This window comes from Euprymna scolopes, chromosome 17, assembly GCF_053919585.1.
Source record: "Euprymna scolopes isolate OS-2025 chromosome 17, ASM5391958v1, whole genome shotgun sequence".
In the NCBI taxonomy this organism is placed as follows: Eukaryota; Metazoa; Mollusca; class Cephalopoda; order Sepiida; family Sepiolidae; genus Euprymna; species Euprymna scolopes.
Genome location: NC_136498.1, coordinates 99451885 through 99477488, shown reverse-complemented (window position 1 = coordinate 99477488; position 25604 = coordinate 99451885). Strand labels below are relative to the sequence as shown.

Below are 25604 nucleotides of genomic sequence, written 5' to 3'. Positions count from 1 at the left end.
CAATATTAAACTAGCGGAACCTGTGGAAATTCCACAGCGGACTCTTTCACATGTAACATATTGATGTTCTGTGGATGTTTAGCGTAAATGAAAACGCCCTGATATTATTGTAGCTCTTTTGTTACAAATGCAAAAGTATTTCATCTAACAGATAACAGAGACACTCAACGTATCCCAGTCGTAAAATATGCTTAAATGTAATATTTTAATGTATGCAGATTTCGCATGTATACTCTATATATAAAGTCAATTTTTTTTATCGATTCTTATATATTATAAGTTGTGATTTAAAAAATAAAAAATATATGTCCATATGATTTGGGTGCATTAGCTTGAATCGAAACCAAGACTTAAGAATATATATATATACACACACACACACACAATACTTGAGCTCCTTCAGCTATAATCAAAACCTAAACCAAAACTTATGAAGATTTCTTGATAAAATTATTTTTAAAAAATAGATGACATAACAACTAAATGACCTGGATGTAAGCGCGACACAGAAAATAACACACGCTATCTTATTAATAAATAGATTATAAATTAATCTTTCATCATACACTTTTTTTTTTAATAATTGTTGCCCTAAAAAAATTAAAAAAAAAAAAAAAAAAATACTAATCTATGATTTTGTTAATCCAGAACCCCCCCCCCCAAAAAAAAAACATAATTGTCAAATAATGAGGTGTGTGTGTGTTTGTATATCTAACTTGTGATGACTCTAGCTTATTCATTAATGTTACTTTATTACGAAAAAAAAAAGCATTTGGAGACGTTAACATTTGAATTAATAGTACATTTATTTGTTAAAAGTTATTGAAAAGATTGTTACATTTCTTTGCAGTTCTTCATTATAATAGTGAAAATCAAATAATTGAATTTCAAGTGAAACCAATGCTATCTTAATTGTTATGTTGCACTAACAATAAGGTAGAAATTTAATTATTAATTAAAAATTTCAAGATTTATTGACTAAGATTTTTTAATTAAATGCATTGCTCTTAGTTTTTCATAATAAACAACTATGTCAGTTTGTAAGGCTTGCTCTCTTGACAAGTAAACATTTCTGGATGCAGGTGGAGCACTCCTTCGCTTCTGTCACCAATTTTCGGTCCTGGCAAAACTTTATTACAGCCTCTGGGGTCTGGAGCTGGTTCTCTAGGTTAGTCAGATTCATTTTCACTGTTACTGGTATCGTCAGCGTTTCCTGAATTGTATGCAGTTTTTTTTTTTAATATTGATATCGAAATTCTCGTCTGCTGCTCATGTGCGCATCCAGTTGAAACTAAGTGTGCAGCGTTTTGATTGAAAAAATTAATGCTACAATAAAATTGACATATCTTGTAGATATAGCAAAGAAATTAATGTCTTTAAGAAAAATAGTTTTATTGAAAAAAAAAAAAAATCAGTAATTATGATTAATATTTATTGTGTGAAAAGCACATCATACTTAGAAATTTGGTTAAAATTTGTTAAATCAAAAGTTTATTTTATGGTTAATAAATTATACATTTCATTTGAAGAAGTATAAAAGAAAGAAATTAACCCTTATCCTTAACTGGCTTTTGGCCTTAATAAGTGGTAACTTGTTGCTAAACTAAAAATGCATAAAAAAAATAATGTTGATAGATTTGGTGTGATTCATGGTAGGAATAATAGTATTGGAAACTTTGAGATTTTTCAAAGAATCTAAATTCGCTAGAAATTAGATTGATGTGATAAAAGGAAGTCGGAGAAACTAATCATTAATAGAACATTTTTTTAAATTGTTTTTGTTTTATGTATCTGAGCTTTTTAGATGAGGATTGATAGTTTATATTATCTGGATCATTCGGACTACTATTCTCATATTGAGTGTGATTCTCACAAACATTTATACCAATATAACCTCCAACCTTCTGTATGTGTATCCAGTTTAACTCTGGAATCTTTCTATTGAACATGTCGCATCATGGATAAAGTATTAAGTAAAAAAAATTCAGTTTTAAGTGAAACTTTTCTAGAGGTTAAAGGTTCAGTCTTCAGTGTGGGCGATACTAACAATTGAATTGCTTAAGACTTCTACATGTTCATGGCTGATGGAATAAGAGCATGCTAGCTTCATCTCTATATAAATAAAATGAACTCATTTTTTCCCGTCGGATTTTGACCTTAATAGGATTAAAAATCAAGATATTTCATACAAATATAATATGCACAAACGGCAGAACAATATCTGAGGTGTGTTATAGGCTTATTATTTCTCAAATTCCTCGATAATCTTAGATTTCTATACTTTTTCTGCTGAGAAGTCACGGCCAAAATCGGTTAAGATCAATGGAAGTGGTAAAATATTTTCTCTCTAATAAATTCCTCCTCCCCCTGCCACCACTTAACACCGTTTGGGGATCGTTCACAAGGAACAGTTGAGAAGAGAACACCGGTTTGGCTTCGTAGTTCTTTCATGTGAAGTTATTTAAAATCACTAAACTAAGCTGCAGTGCTCTGTGGCGTAGTGGTTAGCGTGCTGGACAATTCACATTATATTTTCACGTTTGCGCCGACCTACCGTAGTCGTTTTTTTTTTTTTTTTTTTTTTTTTTTCCTAAACAACTGGAATGGACTTTTCTTGGTGACCGAACTGTTAACGTTGCAGATGTTTTTTTTTTTTGTTTTTTTTTTTTCACACTTTCTTTTCCTACTTTTACTCATGACTCCGGGTTTGATCCTTCCTACTTATCTACCATAACATTTTTTAAAACTCCCATCCCCCCTCCCCCCGTCCCGGAAACAAACACTCGGGCAACGCCGGGTACCCCCGCTAGTGTATTAAATAAAAGGCTCTGTTCAAAATTCCATACAAATTTGACAAACAAAAAGATTGTTAAGTGGAGGTTACATTAGTCTAAACGTAAGACTGAAATCCAAGATGAGAACAATAGTCCGAATAATCCAAATGTTTTCTTGTAGTGTATTTACTGACGTCCCCATGAAGATTTTACTTAATTAAGAAGTGATTTACCGTGGATTAGTGATTCAACTGGTAAAAGTAGTGGTAATAAAGCAAACTGACATTTGAGCTGATTTTGTCCTAATTCAGTTGTTGCTATTGCGTTTCGAATTCAATATGGCTTCCTTAAACATTATCTTTCTTTAATATTTTCTTTTGTATTCTTTTAAGATTGTCACTGATCTTGGAGGACGTGTTGTTACGAGTTTTGATTCCTGTACTCACTTAGTTACAGACAAGGTAGGTAAACCTCTCTCTTTCTCTCTCCTAACAATTGGTCTTTTTGAGACTCAGATGAAAGTTGTTATTGTCTGGCTCAAGTTGATTATGTAGTTCATGTCCAGAATTCCCCTCTATTACAAAAACAAAAATAAAGAAATATCTGTATGATGTATGTACCCAATGACGACACAAAAATAACATGTTTTTTTTTTCAACATATTCCAAAAATCATGTAAATTAATCAAGTAGTTTTATTTTTATATATGAACATCAAATTTTATGAATATCTGAGAAGTGACTCACCAGCCATTGTGAAAAATAGAGTTCAAGAAATAAAGGGAGATAACTCAACAGTAATTTATACTTACTAGATTTATGTTGTATTGTCTGAATTCCAATTAATTGCTTAAAAATAGTTTTCTTTATAAAAATAAAACTACTTGATCAATTTGTGTTTTTGAAATATGCACCTTTTTTCAGTCACAGGTAAGTACAGCATACATATTTTTTCTTTATTGTTTTATTTTTTATTTTTAATGTAGGAGGAGTTCTGGACAAGAACAGATTGTTGTTTGGATGTTCCTGTTTGGAACATCTGATTATTAACTTTGCCATGGTTTGTAATAAGTCTCATAATTCAAAGTAGACACATTCTGCAAGAATCCATTTTTGTATCCTACATCCATCCTCAAACTATTAGGGACTGTTTTTTTTTTTTTTTTTTTTTTTTTTTTTTTGTCAGGGCAGAAAGCTGCAAGCAGATTAGGATGCCCAAAACTATTTAGCAGATTAGGATGCCCGTTAAACAAAACTACATTTTATTACAATGTTCAGACTTGATACATCTCAATATAAAAGAAAAAGTGCAAATATTTGTTTATGTGTCCAGCTAAAACTTGAAAAATATCCAACAAACACACAAAATTGTTAATTTTTTAGCGGTGTAACCCTGGATGTATAATTAATATCTAAAATTGAAAAAAAAAAATTCATTATTTGAGGGCTAAATGTCCACTTATATCATTCAATATTATTAAGACTTACATAAAAATATTTGTATGTAAAAGGGAGTAACTCTTTTTATTTTTTTACAGAGCTATTCCCTTATGCTAATTTAGGTTGCATGTGTATACCCAGAGAGATGCATGGAGTGAGAAGAGGAGGTATAGGAAACAGAGGGATAGAAGGTGTTACACTTTTGTACTGGGCAATGCTGGGTAGCCCTGCTAATCTTAATATAAAATAGGATGTCAATATTTGCAGGAGTTATATCCCCCCCCCCCCAAAAAAAAAAAAATTTAAAAACAGTGACATTTTTTTTAATAGATTTATGTTAAAAAAAGAATCTAATTAAAACTTTTAAAATTAATTTAAGCTTTTTCAAAGTTAATCTTTTCGAGTTCTTTCTACGCTTTTTATTTTGCAATCCTATCAACTGCCGACCTACTAATGACCTTATGAGGTGATGAGGTCATAATTTGGGAGCTTTGAGGAGTTTGGAGTCACACATTAGTTTCCACTATTTACAGATTCATTCTGGCAGAGAATGGTAATATCTTGTGTATTAACTATTGATTACAGACTATTTGTTTACAAATAAATTATATACAAAAACACGCTAGATTTTCATATAAAAAATGATCAAACAACGGTTGATATTCCATAAAGCCCAATCTAATTTGACTTTACCTAAAATGAAAGATCAATTTTGACATTTTTATTGAACTTTGTTTTTAGATACGTCGAACGGTGAAATTTCTGTGTTGTTTGTCTCGTGGTATTCCTATTGTCTCTCCATCATGGCTGACAAATTGCAAGTCAGCCAAATCGTTCACAGGTAAGAAAACAAACACTTTTTACTTGCTTCTTTCTATAATAATAATGAAAAAAAAATTATGATTGGAAATATTTGGGTTTTGAAAAAGATTTGTCTTTTTAATACCAGATTGAATTGAAACTTTTTCGTGACAATAGCTCTTATTGATAGAGTGGCGCATGAAGGTAGACCCAGCCAGCAGGGAATTTGTGGCTGAAAACCACAGCTACGAGAGACATGATGTGAAGACATGCTCCCATGGAATACATGGCATAATCATGTTGCCGCACCAGTTCTCATTAGGTCACTGAAGAGTAGCAATGTTGAGTCTGGTCCAGGTGGATGACGATTTGGGAATACCAGGCACTGTATGTAGGAAGACATCGACACCTCGTTGCAAGAACTTAAAAAATCTGTTGTCATCTCCCCTAGTTGAAATGAATATACATGCGACTGAGGACCGCTTGTCAATTTGATATTCCCATGGAACTTCCTCCTTCGGTTCAACCCACCTAGGATAAATATCGCTGGCATAAGTGCTTTTATGGGAGTATGGAGAAAAGAGAGAACTGTCCGCAAAGGGCAGCATCAGTGTGCTCTCAGAATCAGATGCTATTGACATCCGTAGCAACTGCAATAGAACCAGCTAATCCAGGATAGGTCTACACGGTCACTGAAATTTGGCAACAGTTTTATCTGAAGCGCAAAACTTCATTGTCTCCTGAGACAGACAGATGCCAACAAAAATAAGTGATGATAGGTACATCTTCCATATTCTAGTAGCTTTTTAAGGCAGTTAACTATTTTTTTTTGTACGGGAGAAAAAATCCTATGCATGTTTTTTTTTGTTTTGTGTTTTCGATGGAGGGGGTGTACTTTTTAAAATTCTATGTGTGGTTGTAAGAGGGTCTTTGGGTTAGTGATAGGACCAAGGGCAATTACATGTGAACACCTTGATAACTTTGCATTAAAAAAAAATAATAATTTAGAGTGGTAGGAATTAGTTTCACATATAAATTTAATGTAAAATAAACCATAATTACAGGGCCGTTCTAGCATATTAAAACAATTAACCATTATTTTTATAGGAGATAAATCCTGTGTATTTTTCTTAATTGTGGGGTTGGGGGGGGGGCAATATAAAAAAATATGAAAAGAATGCGCTCTAAATGGCAAAATGACAAGTCATTTCTGACTAAAATTAAAACTTGAAAGTTAAGTATATTTGAAAACCAGTATTTCTCGAAGAAGCCACTATTTTGTGAAATAAGCAAAAACTGCTTTGATTTTAAGCAAAAATAATCTTTTCAAAATATACCATCAAATGTAGTTTGTAAAAATTGCTAATTTTGTAGATGGCTACTGCTGTTTCTGACTAATAGCATTTTATTGATTTTTTTTTTTTTTTTTTTTCAATGAGCGAGATCAGATATGCGCCACTGTACAACTCATGCTCTCTACCGATTCATGTTATGACAAAGGACTATTGCCAGCACCCTCAAAATGCATCGCTAGATTGCCACAAATAATAGGGACGTGCCCAGAGTGATGAAGAAGTTTCCAGCCATAGTTATGGTCTTTGGTGTAGTTTCAAGTGAAAGGCCACATAACGCCACCTCACATCTTCAAAGTTGGCTTGAAAGTTAACACCAAAGTGTACCTGGATGTGCTGAAGTGTGTGATGATCCCCTGGTGCAATAAAGTGCACCAGACTCTGGCTGTAGCAGCAGGACTTGGCGCTGGCTCACAAGTTCAAAGAGACCCAGGCTTGGCTTCAGAACTTTATACCTTTTTCTCACTGTCTCCAAATGGTGGTATTTTAAGGCCTTAAAGTGCTTTGGCTCTTTAAATATGACTATTTTACTAGAACTTTATTGAAATCTGTTATTTTATGGTCGGTGGGTATTGCTAATAATACTACTAATATTAAACTATTGACTAAAAAAATAATATTGCTAATATTAAAACTAGTGACTAAAAAGAAAAAGCTTATACAATTAGAATTTTATTTGTTAACTGTTTTGAATCTATTAATTTCAATAAACAACTTTATGCAGTCTCATTCACCTATTTTCAGTTTAATAGAATATTTCTGTTAGAACATGTAAGGTTCTGCCTAATGAAACTCGCGTGATTCTGCTTCCAGCACGTTAATGAAGCCATCTAATCACCACACCACCCTACATTTACTTCAATCTAATCTTTGAACTCTAATTATGAATAGAAAAATGTCCATTCTTCTTGTGGTAATAGGGTGAACAAGCATAGCAAGAAGCGGCCATGGTTGGCATGTGCCCACTGTAGGGAAGCAGTGACGTGCAAACCTGGAACTCTTCAGCTGCAAGGATAATATTATTATACAAATCTGAGCGCTGTTGGGAGTCCAAGGTGGCAGAATAAAAGACAGAGGTCATTTAGTTTTTAGATGCTGCCATCGTTTGTGTGTGACTTTATTAATGATTAAAAAAATAAGGTACTTGTACAGTTTTATCAAGACATTAAAAAATGAAAATATTGAGAAAAAAAAAAAAAAAAGTTATATTGTACATATCCGTTATGGAACGAAGTTCTCTGAAAAAAAAATTCACATAATTTCATCAAGTATTTATTTATTTATTTTTTTTTTGTGAGAGCGAAAAAACAATTTCATCAAGTAGATTTTGTTTTTCAGCAAAAAAAAACAATTTATTATGATACCGAGCAAAAGGTTTGATTTTTAGGAAGAAAAGCTAGTATTAAAGATGGGGAGGGAGTGTCGGCGCTTTAAATTGAGTTATCTCCCCGTAGCATATTCAGAAATTCCATAATGGCTGACTTCAGTGCGCCCTCATAAAAACGTGTGTGTCCGCTGTAAAAAAAAAAAAAAATTACTCAGTCAAATTAAGTGAAATTTTTTTAGGAGATTTTCAGTCCAAAACAGATACGTACAATATAACCTTTTTTGATATTTTCATTTTTTAATGTCTTGATTAAACTGTACAAGTAAAAAAAAAAAAAAGGGGTACTGCTTACTGCTCAGGTGAAAAGCTAACGTTTTTGTTGTGGGGACAAAAAAAAGGGGTACTGCTTACTGCTCAGGTGAAAAGCTAACGTTTTTGTTGTGGGGACAAAAAAAAAAGGGGTACTGCTTACTGCTCAGGTGAAAAGCTAACGTTTTTGTTGTGGGGAGAAAAAAAGAATCAAAATAAACAGATTCGGGTCTGTTTTCCTTTCAACTCATACTAATTTATGTGACTGAAATAGGAATTAAATGCATCTTTCAGTCACCTAAATTCTGAATAAACTTTCATTTCTGGAGTGAATGCTACTGATCAGAAGTTAACGGAAACTGTAAAAATAAAATGTTTCTTTCAAATGTAAAAATTATCATCTCTCCGAACACACCTGGAAGATTCTTAAGAAACTGAATAATTTCTTATTTCTTGTGTTTTATGAGCTGTGCACAAAATAAGATGCTTATCCAAATTTCAGATCACACGTCTCATATTGTGAAGGATCCGAGTACAGAAAAACAATACAAATTCTCCTTGAAAACCTCTTTGCAACAGGCGCAAGACGAACCATTGCTTGAAAATTACAAGATCCACGTGACAAAATCTGTTCAGCCAAATGTGGACATTATGAAAGGTAAAATATATTCTTTTTGATTATTTGTTTCAATGGCAATCTTTTCCCTCCGATGAGCTAGAGTTCTTTTGGTACTCGTATAGCTTTTGAACCAAGCAAAACACGTTTTTGCTGAAGCGCGTAGCTAATCAGAATGCTTAAGAAGCAGATGACAACTTTTTCTTTAAATATGAGTAAATGTTACAATTCCTGGAAAGAAGACTGTAAAGTGTCGGCAAGGCAACATATATTTGAAAGCACACTCGTCGCCATGAATGTCTTGTTTAAGTAGCCCGCTCTCGCGTCTCATGTAAGCGGGTGAGTCTACTTCTATGAGGGTGTGACGCCAAGACCACTCCGGTCTTGTAACTGGGCGTCTTGGGTTCAATTCCACCTCTACAAAGACAAAAATTTCGAATCAACTTTGTTTTCATATTATAACAACAGAATAGTGCCCTGCCGGCAAACTTCCTTCCACCTCCTCTAACCATCTTCCTCTCTTCATCATCTGTGCTAACTTCAACCTGTCTATTGAATTTAAAAACAAATTTTTTTAACCCTAACCTATTAACTTTTTTTTTCTATTTCAAAAGTTGTACCATTACCAAAAAATATAAAGAAAAAACATTTTTAAAAAATGTTACCATTTGTAAAATTTGTTTGTTGCATTGTTTTGAAGAAAAACACAATTTAGTAAAAACAAGAAACAAACAAACAAAACTATTCACAGCCAACTTTCCTGTGATAAAAAAGAGACATTTCATTGATTTTTGTTGTCAAAAAAATTAAAATTGTCATAAAAATAAATATGCTGTGAGTGATTTTTTATTCATAATTTTTTTTTTTCATCTTGCAAAGGTAATTTGCTTCAATTTGTATGCAGATTTGCCTTTTTCAACTGTTTACATAAATGAGTGGGAGATGCAGAACAAAAAGTTGGTTTTATTTGGTTCAATAGTACCATTTCTTTTCTGATCATCTCCTGCTTTTGCTATGGTTTGTCCAAAATTTTTCCTGCATTAAAAAACAAAGTAAAGCAAAGTTTGTATGGTGCATGCACCCATGACAGAAAGAAAATGTTGTGCACCAAAAATCATGTAAATTGATCAGGTTGATTTATTTTGAAATAAAATTAAATTTTATGGCGAAATTACAAGGGACAATCTCACAACACCATCTTGAAAACAGTGAAGAAAGAAGGGAGGTAAAGCCAAATTTATATTTGCAAAATTTGTAAAAAGCCATTCTTTAAATGGGGGGGGGGGCATTGAAAAAACTCAATTTCACTTAAAAATAAAATTCTAAAACTACTTAATTTACATGATTTTTGGCTGTACAATATTTTCTTTCCGTCATAAGATCATACATCATACAGATTTTTAGGGTTTTTTTTTCACCACTTATCAAGACCTGGAGGCCACTCAAGTATAATGGTTAATGAGTGTACAGCAGTTAAGGGCAACATGTTGTAGCCATATTTAGTAGTGGAAATTTGGTAAATTGAATCACTTAAGGGAATGGCTCATCAAGAATTTGTTCACATTGGACTTGAAGACAACCATATTGTAGTCAGTTGGAAAGCAGGAAAATGGAACAGAGTTCCACAGGCAGTTCTAAGAAAGAAGCTTTGTTCATGGAATCTACATTTAGGTTTATGCACAGATAAAGAATGGGGGAAATTATTGATAGTGGTTTCAGCTAGATGAGTGTTTTTCATGAAAGTCAGGATAAAGCAGAGATTCGCCACATCTCTTCTGTGAGAAAAGTTGCAGAGAAGAGAAAAGGGCATCCCTCACTACGAAGTCTATTTTGCACTCAATCAAGGCGGGATAAACTTCCTCTGGCAGATTCTGCCCAGATGTGGTAACAGTACTCCATCCTTGAACGTACTTGGCTCATATACAGGTAGAGAATTGCATCAGGGGTGAGATATCTACTGAAGCGGTTGAATTATCCCACCATTTTCCCAGCAGCCCTGGCAATGGATCTGATGTACATGTTGTTGGTAGTGAGTCTAATTTGTTGATTCATACTGGTTAGATGAAGAAACGACCTTGTTGTGTACATTCTTTTCAAAAAGACTGTCATATAACAAAATTTAATGGCTTTTTAGAAAATTTAAGACAATCTGACTTTTGAGTGAAGACTTATTCCGTGTATTTGTTTTTGTGTAAACATTATGTTAAAGATGTATTATGTGTATTTGTGTAAATATTAATTTTTGCATCCAGCGGTGAAGCTTCAATTTTTAAGCTTTGGGGAGTGTGGAGCTGCCTCATGACTTTTAGTTACCACTGCTCCTAAGTCTATTCTGGTCTGGAATGGTAGTACCTGTCAGAGTTCTCATCCTTGGATTAAATAAAATCTCCCTTAGAAGAATAATATGAAATTATAAGCCATATAACTTTCATCCTTGTTGTAAACTATGAATAAATATAGGAAAAGAAGAAATAAAAATATTTTTTTTATTATTAAAACGACTGTACTCAGCACTAAATAACTTTAGATGGGTTGATAAAATAATTAAGATAAAGTCACTAAAGTCACAAAACTTTTCAATAAAATTTAACTTGAACTATCTTAAAAGAGTATATAATAACAAATTAAATAATCATCCCACCTATTGGATCTTATCTGACGATTTGATTTGGCTTTAAATAACCCATTAATGATTGATATGCCGTAAAATAGCAAAAAATTAGATTCTTGTCATAAGATGCATTTAAACATTTTTACATTGACTCAGATTTTATGAAACTTCAATAAAAATTGTTGAATATAATTTTTGTTTTTTCATTTCAGAAATTCTGAATGGTTGCAAAGCTCAGGTTAGTGTTTTTTTTTTTCTTTTCACATTAAAATGGTTCTTAATATAATATTTTAACTTGGTTGAAAAACATTTCATTCTTTCTATATCCGTGATAACAAGTGTGTACACAATTTGTAGAACTTATGAAACTAATGCTTTGCAATCTTGACTTTGAAACTCAGCAAACAAAATTCTGATAACTAGCAGGAAATTCTATGCTTAATTAAGAGAAATTAGTTTGTTTGTTTTTTTAATCATTTTGAATTTGATTTTTTAATACCTAATCAATAAACAAACAATAAAATCAAACTTCTAGTTTTTGTGTTAGAATGAAAGTATAGTATCTGTTCTTGCTCAGAATGGGACAAATCTTTTCGGACTGAAGCACCCCCCCCCAATATAGTGTCCCCCTTTTGGGGAGCTACATTTTCCCTACATTAAAAACTGATGGTATCTTAGTTTGCCCTCATGGAGAGGCAACAGAGACAATAAATGTAAGCAGTAAATCACGGAAAATACCTTTGAAAGAATTTGGAGGGTTAACTGCTCCAAGAAGCAAGCAGGGATCATTTTATGTTAAGTTTATATGCAAAATTGATCGCTACTCTCCACTAAATTGTAAATGGCAATTATACATCATTGTATCGTAAGGATTATTTATACATGACAAAAACAAATAGGACAAACCTGATAAAAATATCCATCTGCTGAATATTTTCAAGAAAATCTGAACAATAGTTTAACTTGTACTATGTGAACTTGGAAATAGCGAAGCCTCTTATTGGTGGAACAATATCACCTGTGATGAAAGTAAGGTCATTTTGAAATAGTCAATTGGCAGCAGTGGCTTGCAGATATCCAGATGGGGTCTCTGTTCTTCATGACCATATAAAGGCCGAAATGGTAATAGAAAATTTGAAAGAATTTATAATGCAACTAAGCCGGTCAAAACTGGTGGTTTGCAGAATTTATATAATAAGGGTGAATGTACATGTATTCGATGTACTTCAATAACCATATAAGCAAAGAAGAAAGGGCTTAATCTTAATAATAAATGATAATAAAGATAGGAAATGCAAATATCTCCTTCGAAACTAAAAGTTGCAGAGCAGTGCTATCGGCCTCAAATGATTGGATTTTTTACAGATTATTCTTTTATGGGTCTTTTGCCAGTTAAAATAATTTTTAAGGTGGTCAAAAATAGTTAAAAATTTAAAAAAAAATCATTATACATTTTGTACATTTTTCTTAGTTTATTTTTAATTTTTAAACAGTCCATATACGATTCAGGCTGTTATAGTGGTAATGCTACAGTTTTGTTTTCGGTTTCGATTCTAGCTGATGGCATCCAAATACTTTCTTTACTTTTGAAATCACGGCAATAATAATATACATATGAAATTTGGCCAGATTAAAATATCATATTTAAACATATTTTATACCCGAGTAAAAGACCCCCCCCCTACTATCTGATAATAAAACAGAATTTTTTTCACTTTTAATTTAAACACAAAAATATTCCCTCATTCTTATTAAAACTGAACAAAAGGAGAGAGAGACAGAGAGCGTGGAGTTATCTTTAGTGATAGATAAAGAGGGCTTTGTCTTTTTTCAATTATTTCAACTAATGAATAAGAATTAAATTGCAAAGCAATATAGAACGGACAAAACCGTTAAATAGTTAAAATAGTTAAAGTTGTTGGTATTGATCCATTCTTCCTAATTAGTGTGGCCTGACCTAACCAGTACAAAGAATAGAAGAGGATGACCCAAGTCTGACCAGTATCTTTTAAGGATGCAGATGAAACAACTCAAGATAAGAATAGCCAACATATATTCTAATTTTTTGCTATGAGCCATACAGACTATAATAATTATAGAAAGTTGCTGACCCACACACATCGGTTGGGTAAAACATAACCGGTACTTGTACAGTTTAATCAAGACATTAAAAAATGAAAATATCAAAATGTTTATATTGTACGTATCCTTTATGGAATGAAGTTCTCAAAAAAAAATTCGCTTAATTTCATCAAGTAGTTTTTTTTTTTTTTTTTTTTACAGCGAAAAAACAATTTATGATACCGAGCAAGATGTTCAATTTTTAGGAAGAAAAGCTAATATTAAAGATGGGGAGGGAGTGTCGGCTCTTTAAATTGAGTTATCTCCCTGTGGCGTGTTCAAAAAATTCAAAGATGACTGACTTCAACGCGCTCTCATAAAAACGTGTTTTTCCGCTGTAAAAAAAAAAAACTCCTCGATCAAATTAAGTGAAATTTTTTTCGGAGAGCTTTAGTCCAAGATGGATACGTATAATATAACCTTTTTTCATTTTTTAATGTCATGATTAAACTGTACAAGTACCACATAACCTTTGTGAGAAAAGTTAGAAAGATCCAGCTAGGAGAATCATTTTTCAGGTTTAGATTTTCATCATCATCATTTTTCTTCATTTTTTTATTTTGTAGTATTTGCGGAAGATGCCAAACGAGGAGGCTGAGAATACAGTTGTGATATCTTGTGAGGAGGACCGCACTCTGTGTCAGCCAGCTTTGGATGCTGGCGTTCCTGTTGTAAACGCAGAGTTCATTCTGACTGGCATCTTGCAGTACGATATCTCCGTCAGTAAATATCCTTTACACCTGTAATATGATTAGAAAAGGTATGACAACTTGTGTTTGATTAATCATTTACATATTTAATATTGTGTTTCAGCTTTTGATAACAATAGAGTTCAGGTGCCATAAAAATGTTTTTAAAGAATATAGAAGCAATCTGTAGATTTCAACCAATGTGCTTTCCTTAACTCTGTGATAAAAGTGTTCTAGGTTTTCCACATAATCACCACTTTAATATCAATAAAAATGCATTTTCAAACCTGGTGTTTGTCCACAATTCCCCCTATGTTCAAAGACAAGAATAAAGAAGCCTGTATGATGTACTTATCCATGATGGTCCTGGATATGACCTTAAACTATATCCGGGCTTTGGGGAGTGTGGAACCACCCTTCAATTGCCATTGCTCCCAGTTCCACTCTGACCCGGAGTGGTAGTACCTATTATGGTTCTAACTATGGGTTAAATAGAAACCGACTTAAAAAAAGCAAATATATTCTATTAAAAAATTGTTCTTCAAAATCACTGGATTCAGCATTAAAATAACCTGAAAAGGGTTGATATGCCGTAAAACAAAAACAACCAATCCAACTTATCCGTGACAAAACAAAAATATCATATTTTAAATATTACATAAATTGATCAAGGAGTTTTATTTTCATATAAGAAAATCAAATTTTATGAGTAACCGAAGAGTGATTGTCTCGCCAGTTTTTTTTTTTTTTTTTTTTGTAAAATCTAAAAAACAAGATGAGATAACTCAAAAATAATTCATATTTGCTATATTTATGTTGTAATGCCTACAAATTCCCATTAATCGTTTAAAAAGGTTTTATGAAAATAAAACTACTTGATCAATGTATGTGATCTTTGGAATATGATATTTTTGTCACAAGTATATACATCCTACAGATTTTTATTTAGTTTAGTTCTTTAATATAGGAGGAATTCTGTACAAAACCTAAGGCTGTTTTGAAAATTGTCACTTGCGTATATGTTAAATGCACATCGCAACTGAATATAAAATTTTATACTGCAACACTTTTACTCATACCTTTAGGAGAGAGATAAATACTTACATCTGCCCTCCAGCTATGAATTAAACAGGAGGATAAACTATATTCACAAACTTTGATTATGCAACTATTCTAGAAGAAGGAAAACTTAGAAATAACATTGTTCTTTCTCTGATTATCATGATTCATAGGGACACAGATTGCACAATATTTGCTTCATTATAGACTCTCATTACTGGCACCATTACAGGGTGTATCCATTGTCTCTCGAAAATGTAAGGAGACCTATCTATCTCTCTCTCTCTCTCTCTCTCTCTCTCTCTCTCTCTCTCTCTCTCTCTCTCTCTCTCTCTAAAAGGAATTTTCTTTGTGTGTGAGTTTGTTCCCTTTGGTCTTGAAAACGACTGGGTTGATTTTTATGAAATTTCTCACAAAGGAATTTTATGTGCCTGGCAGTGTTCTTAAATAGGTTTTGTATCAGAATGTCTTCGATAAGTATCGATAATCGAAAAAATCTGATGAAAGAAGGAACAAGCGATTTTGACGAAAGTGAACATCTTACAAAGTCTAACGCCACAAGTGCATTTGAGAAGTTTTATCACCACACAAGCAGAAAGGCCCAGCCTATAAAATAAAACAGTAAATTCCTTGATATGATAGGGGTGCGTTCGAAATTAATGTTTCTGTTTAGAGTACAATTGGGCCATGATATTTGATTTTTTCATTTCAAACTTAAATTCAAACCATCCTAATTGCACAAGCAGAAAGGTCAGGCATATAAAATCAACAGTAGGTTCTTTTATATGACAAGAGCACGTTCAAAATGTTTCTGTTTAGAGAATAATTGAACCATGATACTTTTACATTTTAAACTTTAATTCAAACCATTATATAAAAAATAATTTTATAAAATCAACAGTAGGTTGTTTACAGTCCAATGTAGACTAAAATATATTGTGGACTAAGTCACTGTGTAGAGGCATGTGAAACTTCCTTCCGGTGCACTCCAATGGGTTTCTAACTAGAGTAGGCAGTCAGTCGATTTGATTGAAAAATTAACATTTTACTCGGCTTTGATAACAATAAAAATATGGGAATGTGAAACATTTGTTGATTCTCATTTAATCCCGGGCAACGTCAGATCTCCATACTAGTATATATATAAATGAACATGAAAATCATCTTATCAAATCGGTTATTCATGTGAATTTCAAAATCAAGTTGAATAAAGGCAGTAGATTTATGTAGATATATGTGAGTTGTTTGGAATAAATTTGATAATTTTTAAAATTATTTCATTTTAGAACCATTTGAAGCATTTAATTGTGATAAAGTGCAATTTTGTGTTTGAGATGGAAAGTATTGGATAATTGGAAGAGAGTAATCTGCGTATGAAAATTTGCCAAAAAATATGCAATATTAGTCGCAGTTCTTTGAATATTATAAAGGACATTAGGTGTAAGCTAGAAAATTGCAATGGAGATATAAAAGAAGTGACTAACAAGAAGTATTGTAGCAGGCGTTCTGATTATTTGCACAATGAAATTTGTTGAAACTGTGGCAAGATCCAGACAAGGTAATGTGGATCTTAAAGAGAGAGAGAAAGAGAGAGGTGAGTGTTTCGAGTGACGTCTGTGAAGAAAGTACTAAACAAGGATCTCCGCTACTCCTTATAAAAAAGTCATAAGGGTGAAATATATGTTTATTTGCTGTCCATTGTTAAGTGCTGGGTATAGAAAATGGCCGTGGAAAGGTATGACTCTGCACTATTTCACACTTCAGGAACACTCAAAAGTGGTTGTCTGAAAACTTTGACTTCACGAATCCCAACATCTGGCCTGATTGCCACCTCATAAACTATTATGTGTAGCACACTGTTCCATCTTTTGCGATCTTCGTCCAACATGACTTTTCACACTTCTCCTTACTATTGGCCAGCCTACTACGTTGGTCTTGTGGTTACCCTCTTGACACCTAGGCAAGATTTCTTCACTTCAGCCAAGTGTTAGGAAGTGCCCAGCATCACCAGCATTTTGTCACATCTAGTTATCTTTCAATTATTCACTTTTTTGTGAAAATAACATTCAAATAGTTTTCACAGATGTACAACAGTTTCCTTTTTTTTTTTTTTAATTTTTTATCTCCTTGCATTTCCTTTTCCTTAACCGATTTCATGTATCAGATTTTTACCAGTTCCTCCAGAAGCAAAAGGAAACCAGCAGAGACGGACAAAGGAAATACGGCTGCAGCTAAAAGACGGAGACGGTGAACATTGCCACACATATCACCCCTATCCGCCTCCTCTTTTTATCATACAAAGACTTTTTTCACTCAGCGGATGGATAATACTTCTCTTAGTCTTTCTCTCGCAATTATGTCTTCTGATAATTTTTCTTTTTCATCATCCACAAAATCATCATCTTCACCTCATCTTCCTTTTCCATCTCACTTTTCTTCTCTCTTTCCTTCCACCTTTTTTTTTTAAAATCCTTTGTACTGTTCGTATTATTTGGATTCATCGAACTACTGTTCTCATCTTGAGTGTGATTTTCACAACACTTCGGTCGATGTAACCTCCGACCTTCTTCAGATGTATCTTGTCGAACTCAGGAATATTTCTGTCGAACTCAGGAATTTGGACGGAATTTTGAACGAAGACCTTTATTTACTTCATGGGTGTAGCATACTCTCATTTCGTCAGCCATGACTAGATAGGTGTCCTAAGTAATTCGCAATTGTATTTTTTGGTTGCCCGCATTGAAAATTAAAACTTCAACCTTCAGGAAAAAATCACTTTTTACAATTGATTTTTCCAAATATTCTAACCACTGTGCCACGGGTCCTTGCAGACAAGATACACCTGAAGAAGGTCAGAGGTTACATCAACTGAAACGTTATGAAAATGACAGTCAAGACGAGAATATGAGAACAGTAGTGCGATGAATCCAAATAATACGAATAACGAATCCTCATCTCAAAAATTCAAAAACCTTTGTACCGTGTCTCTTTCTATCTCTCCTTCTTCCATGACATATCAAAAAATTCCCGTTTTCAAAATGTGACACACTTTGCCATTTGTGTTGCTCACTAAACACATAGGATGTATCTTTTCTCACGGATTCATCGAAAAGTACATAATAAAAACTTGGACAATATTTCTCCGATACGGTATTGTTCTTTTGCATTCTTTTCATGTTTCAAACAGTTTTTCCTCTCATCACCGAAACGTGAAAATGATAATAGCCAACATGAGAAAAGCAGTCAGAACACGTTTAACTGTACCAAGAACTGTGTTACTGATGTGAAAGATAAGTTGTTCTCTAGTGTATCATAAATCATGTTACTAAGTAAAAAGTAAAAGAAGTCAACATCACAACAACCATGCGTAAAATAATAATTTTTTTTTTTTTTGTTAAATATGTCACATTCCTTGCAGTTCATACCTCTGTGAGACGACTTACTGCTCCGACGAATAGTCTATCAGTTTTTAGATTGTGCCTAAGGATTTCCTGATATGCATGAAGTTCTTGTTGATCGTAGCTTTTTGTTATATCTATAAGCTGGCAAGTTTTTACCCCCAACGCCCAACGCAGCAAGACGTATACATAGTTATATATGAAGTCAGGGAATATTTCATACAAAGGAATAGTGGTTTCAAATGTGCAGAAGCGTCATTCTTATTCTCACTTTATGGATTTTACAGTTCCACAATTGACATGTCCTTATCAGACGCATAGACAGAGATGGCCAAGAGACGGTGAATCCTCATATTGATTCTTGGATTTTCACTTGATCCCTGTTAGCTCTGTGGCTTTGACGCTAACATATTGATACTACAGTGAGAAGGTTTGAATTTTGGGAAAATGCTACTACTGCCAGTACTGATCTAAGACTGTCAACATCTGCCAGTTTATGGTAAGCAGTCAGAAAAGTTGCTTGAAAAAGCTGAAGCAAACACTGTCAAACAATAAACTCAAAACTATGAAAACAAAATTTTAACACTAGGTAAGACGTACTGTAAGTTTTAAATGAAAGAAATTTTTTTTTTTTTTTTCAAGAAAAGTATATTAAAAATAATTTTTTTTTTTTTCAACAAACGTTTCAAAGGAATATTTTTTTTTTCAACAAACGTTTGAAAGGAATATTTTTTTTTTTTTCAACAAACGTTTCAAAGAAATGTTTTTTCAACAAATGTTTCAAAGAAATTTTTTTTTAAAGATGGAAATAACTGATCAAAAATAATTTTTTTTTTTTTCAACAAACGTTTCAAAGGAATATTTTTTTTTTTCAACAAACGTTTCAAAGGAATATTTTTTTTTTCAACAAACGTTTCAAAGAAATGTTTTTTCAACAAATGTTTCAAAGAAATTTTTTTTTAAAGATGGAAATAACTGATCAAAAATAATTTTTTTTTTCAAGAAAAGTATCAGAAAAGTTTTTTCTTTTTTTTCTTTTTATTAACAAAGACAATTTTGTTGCCTATGGACAACTGATTACTGATTACTAATCGCATTGGCTTTTTCCTTCTTACCATAAACTGGCAATGGATGCCAACGCAAACTTCGATCAGGTTCTGGAACTGTATCCTGTTTTAGTTGTCACCGCAATGCGATTCGATGGTACCATAGAAAGCAAACTCTGAAAAAACAGTATCGAAAAATGTTCTTAAAATAATTAGCTGCAACTATAATTTGTCGCAATAACTGGTGATGTTTTTATGTTAGTTGCTCGCTCACCGTAAGTTCGGTGTGCTGTAAGGGATGGAATTATATCGATTTCTTTCATTTGCGTTGAATCTGTTGAATGGTTAAAATCTGATTACATTTCCCGGTGTTACATTCTCAACCTGATGTGCAGAGTCAGACATTTATACTTTGTTTTTGTCATATGGATGTGATTTGTCAGCTAATCATGTTCGTTTAATTTGTTTCAGCATGCTAGATTTCAAGATCTGTTAAAATCGCATCAATCTGACTCTCTGCAAACTTTTAACTTTAATCGACTCTTTTGGGACGTCTTTATTGAGGTTTATAATATATGAAAATTGTTGTGTGGATTTCATGCCTCATGATCTCACAGGAATTAATGTTTTCCTTTGAAAACGTTTGTTTTTGCTATTGCGCCTCAGTGGAGGTACGTACAACATGTATAATCAGATTTGTTGAAAAATAGAATACATTTGTGAAAATGCACCATGTGTATTCACTAGCTGTGATCGTCTTCTTTGTCATGCTTGGCCGAAGCCACCTGTCGATTCTTCAGTCGTTGCTGTAATGAAGAACTATCCATCTAAAACAATAACAAAAGTCTAATTCATAACCAATAAAAACGCTTACTCTTTTGAACGAGATGCTCTCAGCTCACCAATGTTGGATGGCTGAATTGCAGAAATGAGATACTTCTTTAGCTAGACCGAGACACACAAACCCCATTAACAAAGTCCCTTAGCTGAGAGCCCTAAAGGACCCAATCTGCTCGGAGAAGTACACTGACCCAACTGCTTCAGTAACTGTTACCAGTACTGCACTGCACTCCAATATTCAACTCCAATTCCCTTTCTTTTTTTTAGTTCTCTGGGGTTTCTTCATGCCGGCCTTTTGGTGGTCATTATTCAGCTGCCCAGCGAACACATTCACTGACAATAACATCCAACTGCTTTTTGGATATTGTTTCTTTTACAAATCTGATCCCAGCAGGACTTCTCTATTAAATGAGGCAATTATTTTTTTTTTTCAAACAAAGAGAATATCTCTTGGGTGGTCTGACTCTGGCTAGAGATATTTTCAGCTCTCTGCTCCTCTCTCCCTCGTGTCAAGCACCCAACAACTGCATGCCCGCCATCCACATGCACTAGCGAAATATGCTACACAATACATGTTTACACTGGGGCATAAATCTCATTTAATGAAAACATCTCTTGAATACAGTTTAATACAACTTTTGAGATAGCGTCATTCAACACGCTTTTTTATAAGTGGTTTCAGAATAGCCATAATCATATGAACACCTTTCTTCCACATCTGCTGTTTTATAGTCTTGGTTTGGCCTGTTTATATTGCATGGAATTGTTTGATAATGAAGTGTTGGCATTGAAAAGTTTTTAAGTTTATATTAAAATAAACTAAGTTTTATTTTGATATAAACTTTATTATAAAACAATAATTCTAACATTAATATAACACATACCTGTGACAGTTCTAACTATTTTAAACACAGTTTGTGAGATATTTACTTTACATTTATTTCTAGCCATTCAGTGAAAGTAGAAACAGATTTATTAAAATGTGAAGGTATTTATCTCTCTCCCACGACGGGACAATGTGACACAAGGGTCGGAAAGTGGGATTTGAAAAGCCAACACCCTGGAGAAAGAGCATTCTGGTTTGCAAAATATGCCTGGGCAACCTCGTTGGCATTCCCCAATAGTGGTGCCTCAGGTGATTAGCAATAAATCAACCCCTTCTCAAAGGGAGAAGACAAATCCTGGGAAGGTGGACCTCCTAGAACTGCATAGGATCAGAAATATATCCCAGTCGACATAGAGCAAGCCGTCTTAACGATGGCCAAGACTCTGTTGGCTTTGGTACCGAGGGGAAAACCCTGGCTTTGTGATTCATCTGATTCAGTCCAAACTTTGGAGAAATCTTGAGATAGTGTTCAAGAGATCCAAATTGTTGAAAACTTACAAAATCATCTTTGAACATTTCCTTCACTTGCACCACTTTTAACAAAAGCGGCACAAATTTATTTCGCAGCTTGTCTTCCGTTACATCCAGAACACTTGCTTTTATAACTAAGTATTCTATTTCAGAATTTTTAGAGATGAGGCCTGATAATATGTATTTGGATTATTTGAACTACTGTTTTCGTCTTGAGTATCATTCGCACTACATTTCAGTCAATGCAACAAATCTTCTTCAGGTGTCGAACTTGGGAATTTGCACCAAATTTCGAATGCAAGCCTTTATTCAATCCACGAATGTAGCATGCGCTAATTCAGTCAGCCATGACCGGGTAGATGTCGTTAGTAATTTGCAATTGGATTCTGAGTATCGAATCTTCAACCTCCAGAAGAGTGCCACTTAAAATTAAATTTTACCAAATACTTGATCCGTTATGCCACCTGATAATTCTCATATTAGTTTTGAGAACCATAAACCTATTTTTTTTATTAGATGTACAATTTTACTACGTATCAATGTAGATCACAACTTATTACTACATTTTTTTTTTTTTTTGTTCTAGTTGGGAATGGGGGCCCCCTATTTGATGCCAGACATCCGCTATCTCGTACATTCTAACAGAGAGACCTTTTTAAGATCCTAACCGTCCCTTTAAGTGCAGTTATATGCATGCGTGTATATGTGTGAAAATGAGAACTAAAGTTGTAAACTTTTAATAATTTTATGTGGCAATTTTAAGATTAAACTTTCTTGCTGGTTTGGATGAACAGACAGAAGCAGAAACTTGAACTTGTGGCGACCCTATAATTCTCGCTTCTCTTATTTTGTTCTTTAGTTCTCATATTCAAGGAGCAAAGTTTCTGACAAAGGGAGAAAATTGCTGTTTTCTGGGTTGTAATACATCCCATCTAATACTTATTGTTGGCTAATTTTTGTTCTTGTAGTAATATTTTTTAGCTCCTTATATCAAATGGCTTCATGCCTTGTCTGGAGCAATTTCCATTTAAAAAAATGTAACACATTTTCTGTCCTTGATCAGTGGAGTAAAAATTCTTTTTGACTGAAACAATTTAAAAAAAATTTTTTTTTTTATTCCAATCCTGAGTGTCTGTTTTTGGGAATTAGAGTTCTCCACATTCAAAACTGAAAGTGTGTCCGGCTTTGTGGAGATGCAAATAATCAGGGGTAAAAAGATGAAATACCTCGTTTCATCTTTATAATCAAATGCCATCTCGTTAATTCACTTGTTGTTTAATATCTTTTACCTCATTTTCTGTAAATACTGTACAAGAAGATCCTCATCTTAGACTCCATATGTATAGAATTTAAGTCACATTTTGATGTGTGAACTGACCTACCCCCCCCCCCTCTTCTTGCTTCTTCATATTCTTAATCCATCCTATCGTAAAATACTTAAAATTCACTCTGTATAACTTTTCTAATATCTGTGATGGTCAAGTTTTTAACCAGACACACATTGCATATTCATTAAAAAAATTATTTTCTAATTGATTCTTTATATATATATATATATATATATATATATATATATATATATATATATATATATATATATATATATATATATATATATATATATATATATATATATATATATATATATATATATATATATATATACACCAGCAAAACCTTCACTCACATTCTGGGCTGTAGACATTTTTTACAAAAGAAAACAAAAACAATTTTCACATTTTGATAACTCGGAGAAAAATAAGAAAGCAATGATTGTTATGGTGTTAGTTGATATCTTTCAATGTTGAGGAAATTTAATGTGTATGAACATGGTCACATTTAATTGATTTTGAAAATAAAAACAACAAAAAGATTGTTATAGTCTTCTTGATATTCAAAGTTGAGTGATTTGATTTTGAATAAGCATAAAATGAAAATAAATTCCAATTAAAAATTGTTTATACAATAAAATGAATAAACAAAAAAAATGAAAAGTCGAGTGATCAAATAAAACAATTCTATATTCCTGCGTTTGTGTTTTTTGCCTTCATTATAGAACCCATAAAAATTATGCACTCTAATTTTTTTCAAAAATATGATTTTACATGTATACGAAGTGCTTTAAATAAGTTTCCAGACTTTTATTCATAGTACACACATGAAACTCTAGTCCCCTTCAAAGTAATCTCCTCCAGCTGCAATGCACTTGTTGTACCGTTCCAACCACTTCTGGAAGGCTCCATGGAAGCCTTCTTGTGTGAGTGTGTTAATGACCCTCATCACAGCCTTTCATCTCCTCAATTGTCTCATAACGACAGCCTCTAAGGTTTTCCTTGAGCTTAGGGAATAACCAGAAGTCACAGGGAGCAAGGTCTCTCTGAGCACCCTTGGCACAAGCTTTGTGCAAATCTTCCGCATCTTCAGTTACTCGCGAATAATTGTATGTACAGTTCCCACACTGGCATCAAACTGCACTTATTGTCTCTATAGACATACGGCAATCCTTATCCATGAAATTCTTTATTTGGCCAATCAACTCTGGTATTTTGACTTACTCCTCCCAAACCTCTCAGACTCTTTGCCTTCCTTGAATCTCTTATGCCACTCAAAAACTGATGCTTGATTCATGCGAGATGGTTCGAAAACAGTCTGAAGCATTCCATACGTTTCTGTGTCATTTATTTTTTCAAAGTTAAAAACAATTTTTTTGCCTCTTGTTCCTCTAATGTATCCTAACGTCCAGATTGCATTTTTGAAATTCACCAGCTGTGACAATCGGTGTATTCCAATTCCTACTCTGGCTCTAAAAATATAAAAATTGGTCCGTCATCTCCTAAGATGTAGAGCAATAACATACTGTACTTTCAAGAGTCTACAACAATTTTAAATATCTGTACAAAAATGTCTGGAAACTTATTGAAGGCACCTCGTGTGTGTATGTATGTGTATATATATATATATATATTATTAGTGATGGGACGATTCCAAAATTTTTTCCAATTCCGTTCTAAATTTCTGATTCCGATTTGATTCCCAATTCTGATTCTTTTAATATTTATAAATATTTAATTAGATATTTTTGGGGTTTTTTTTGTAAATTTTAAAATTATTACATAAATTTCTGGGTATATTTTTTCTCAAATGTTTTCCTTGTAATGTATTGCAAATTGAAAGGTAACAAAAGGTTTATTTTGATTTTAAACAAAGCCAAATTGTATCAGTTCGTCGTTAGTATACAACATGCTACTTGAAAGTTTTCATAAACAGTTGAAAATAGTCGACGATTGGTAGGTAAAATGAGAAAATGATGTAAGAACAAAATATTGCCCTCCCATATTGTTACGAACGAATTTCTAAATAATAATGTTACTTGTTTGTATTTTTGAGATGAGGTGTTTTCATTGATTGAGATTGTCGGACTGACTTCCTCATCTTGGTTGTTATAGTCACAACATTTCGGCTGTTTTGCCCTCCGGCCTTCATCAGGTGTTTTGTATCGAACTGGGGAACCGTTTGTTAGGAGTCTCGAACCCAACCCTTTATTATTATTACAGGGGTACCGTGTTCGGACTCCAGCTAGGCTCTGGGACATAGTTGCTGATTCTCTGTTTTGAATGTTACTTTTCACTGCCTTCATTCAGGATTGAACTCAGGGTAACTGTAAACTTTGATACAACGTCTAGGACCACTCGGCCATATGTCACTAGGACAATTCTTAGTTGGTTTTCGTTAATGTTAAATCTATGCTGTTATTCAAGGTTTTCTCTCTCTATCAGAGGTGTCCAAATTGCATTCAACTTTATGCTTGGTTTGCTCAGTAGGTTGTTATGTCCGAGCATGTGAACTGTTTCTTTAAGTTTTCTCA

At 33.2% G+C, this 25604-nt stretch overlaps 1 protein-coding gene across 1 annotated transcript in view; it reads left to right on the top strand.

The window, feature by feature from the left end:
• Nucleotides 1-17494, top strand: part of LOC145296856 (uncharacterized) — a 153042-nt gene extending 135548 nt beyond the window's left edge. The window contains exons 16-21 of the mRNA XM_080142989.1: nucleotides 3167-3235; nucleotides 4955-5054; nucleotides 8505-8660; nucleotides 11442-11467; nucleotides 13917-14077; nucleotides 17256-17494. Of these exons, the coding sequence (XP_079999115.1) occupies nucleotides 3167-3235; nucleotides 4955-5054; nucleotides 8505-8660; nucleotides 11442-11467; nucleotides 13917-14077; nucleotides 17256-17349 (606 nt within the window). The 3' untranslated portion in view covers nucleotides 17350-17494. The remainder of the gene's footprint in view (nucleotides 1-3166; nucleotides 3236-4954; nucleotides 5055-8504; nucleotides 8661-11441; nucleotides 11468-13916; nucleotides 14078-17255) is intronic.
• The last annotated feature ends 8110 nt before the right edge of the window (nucleotides 17495-25604 follow it).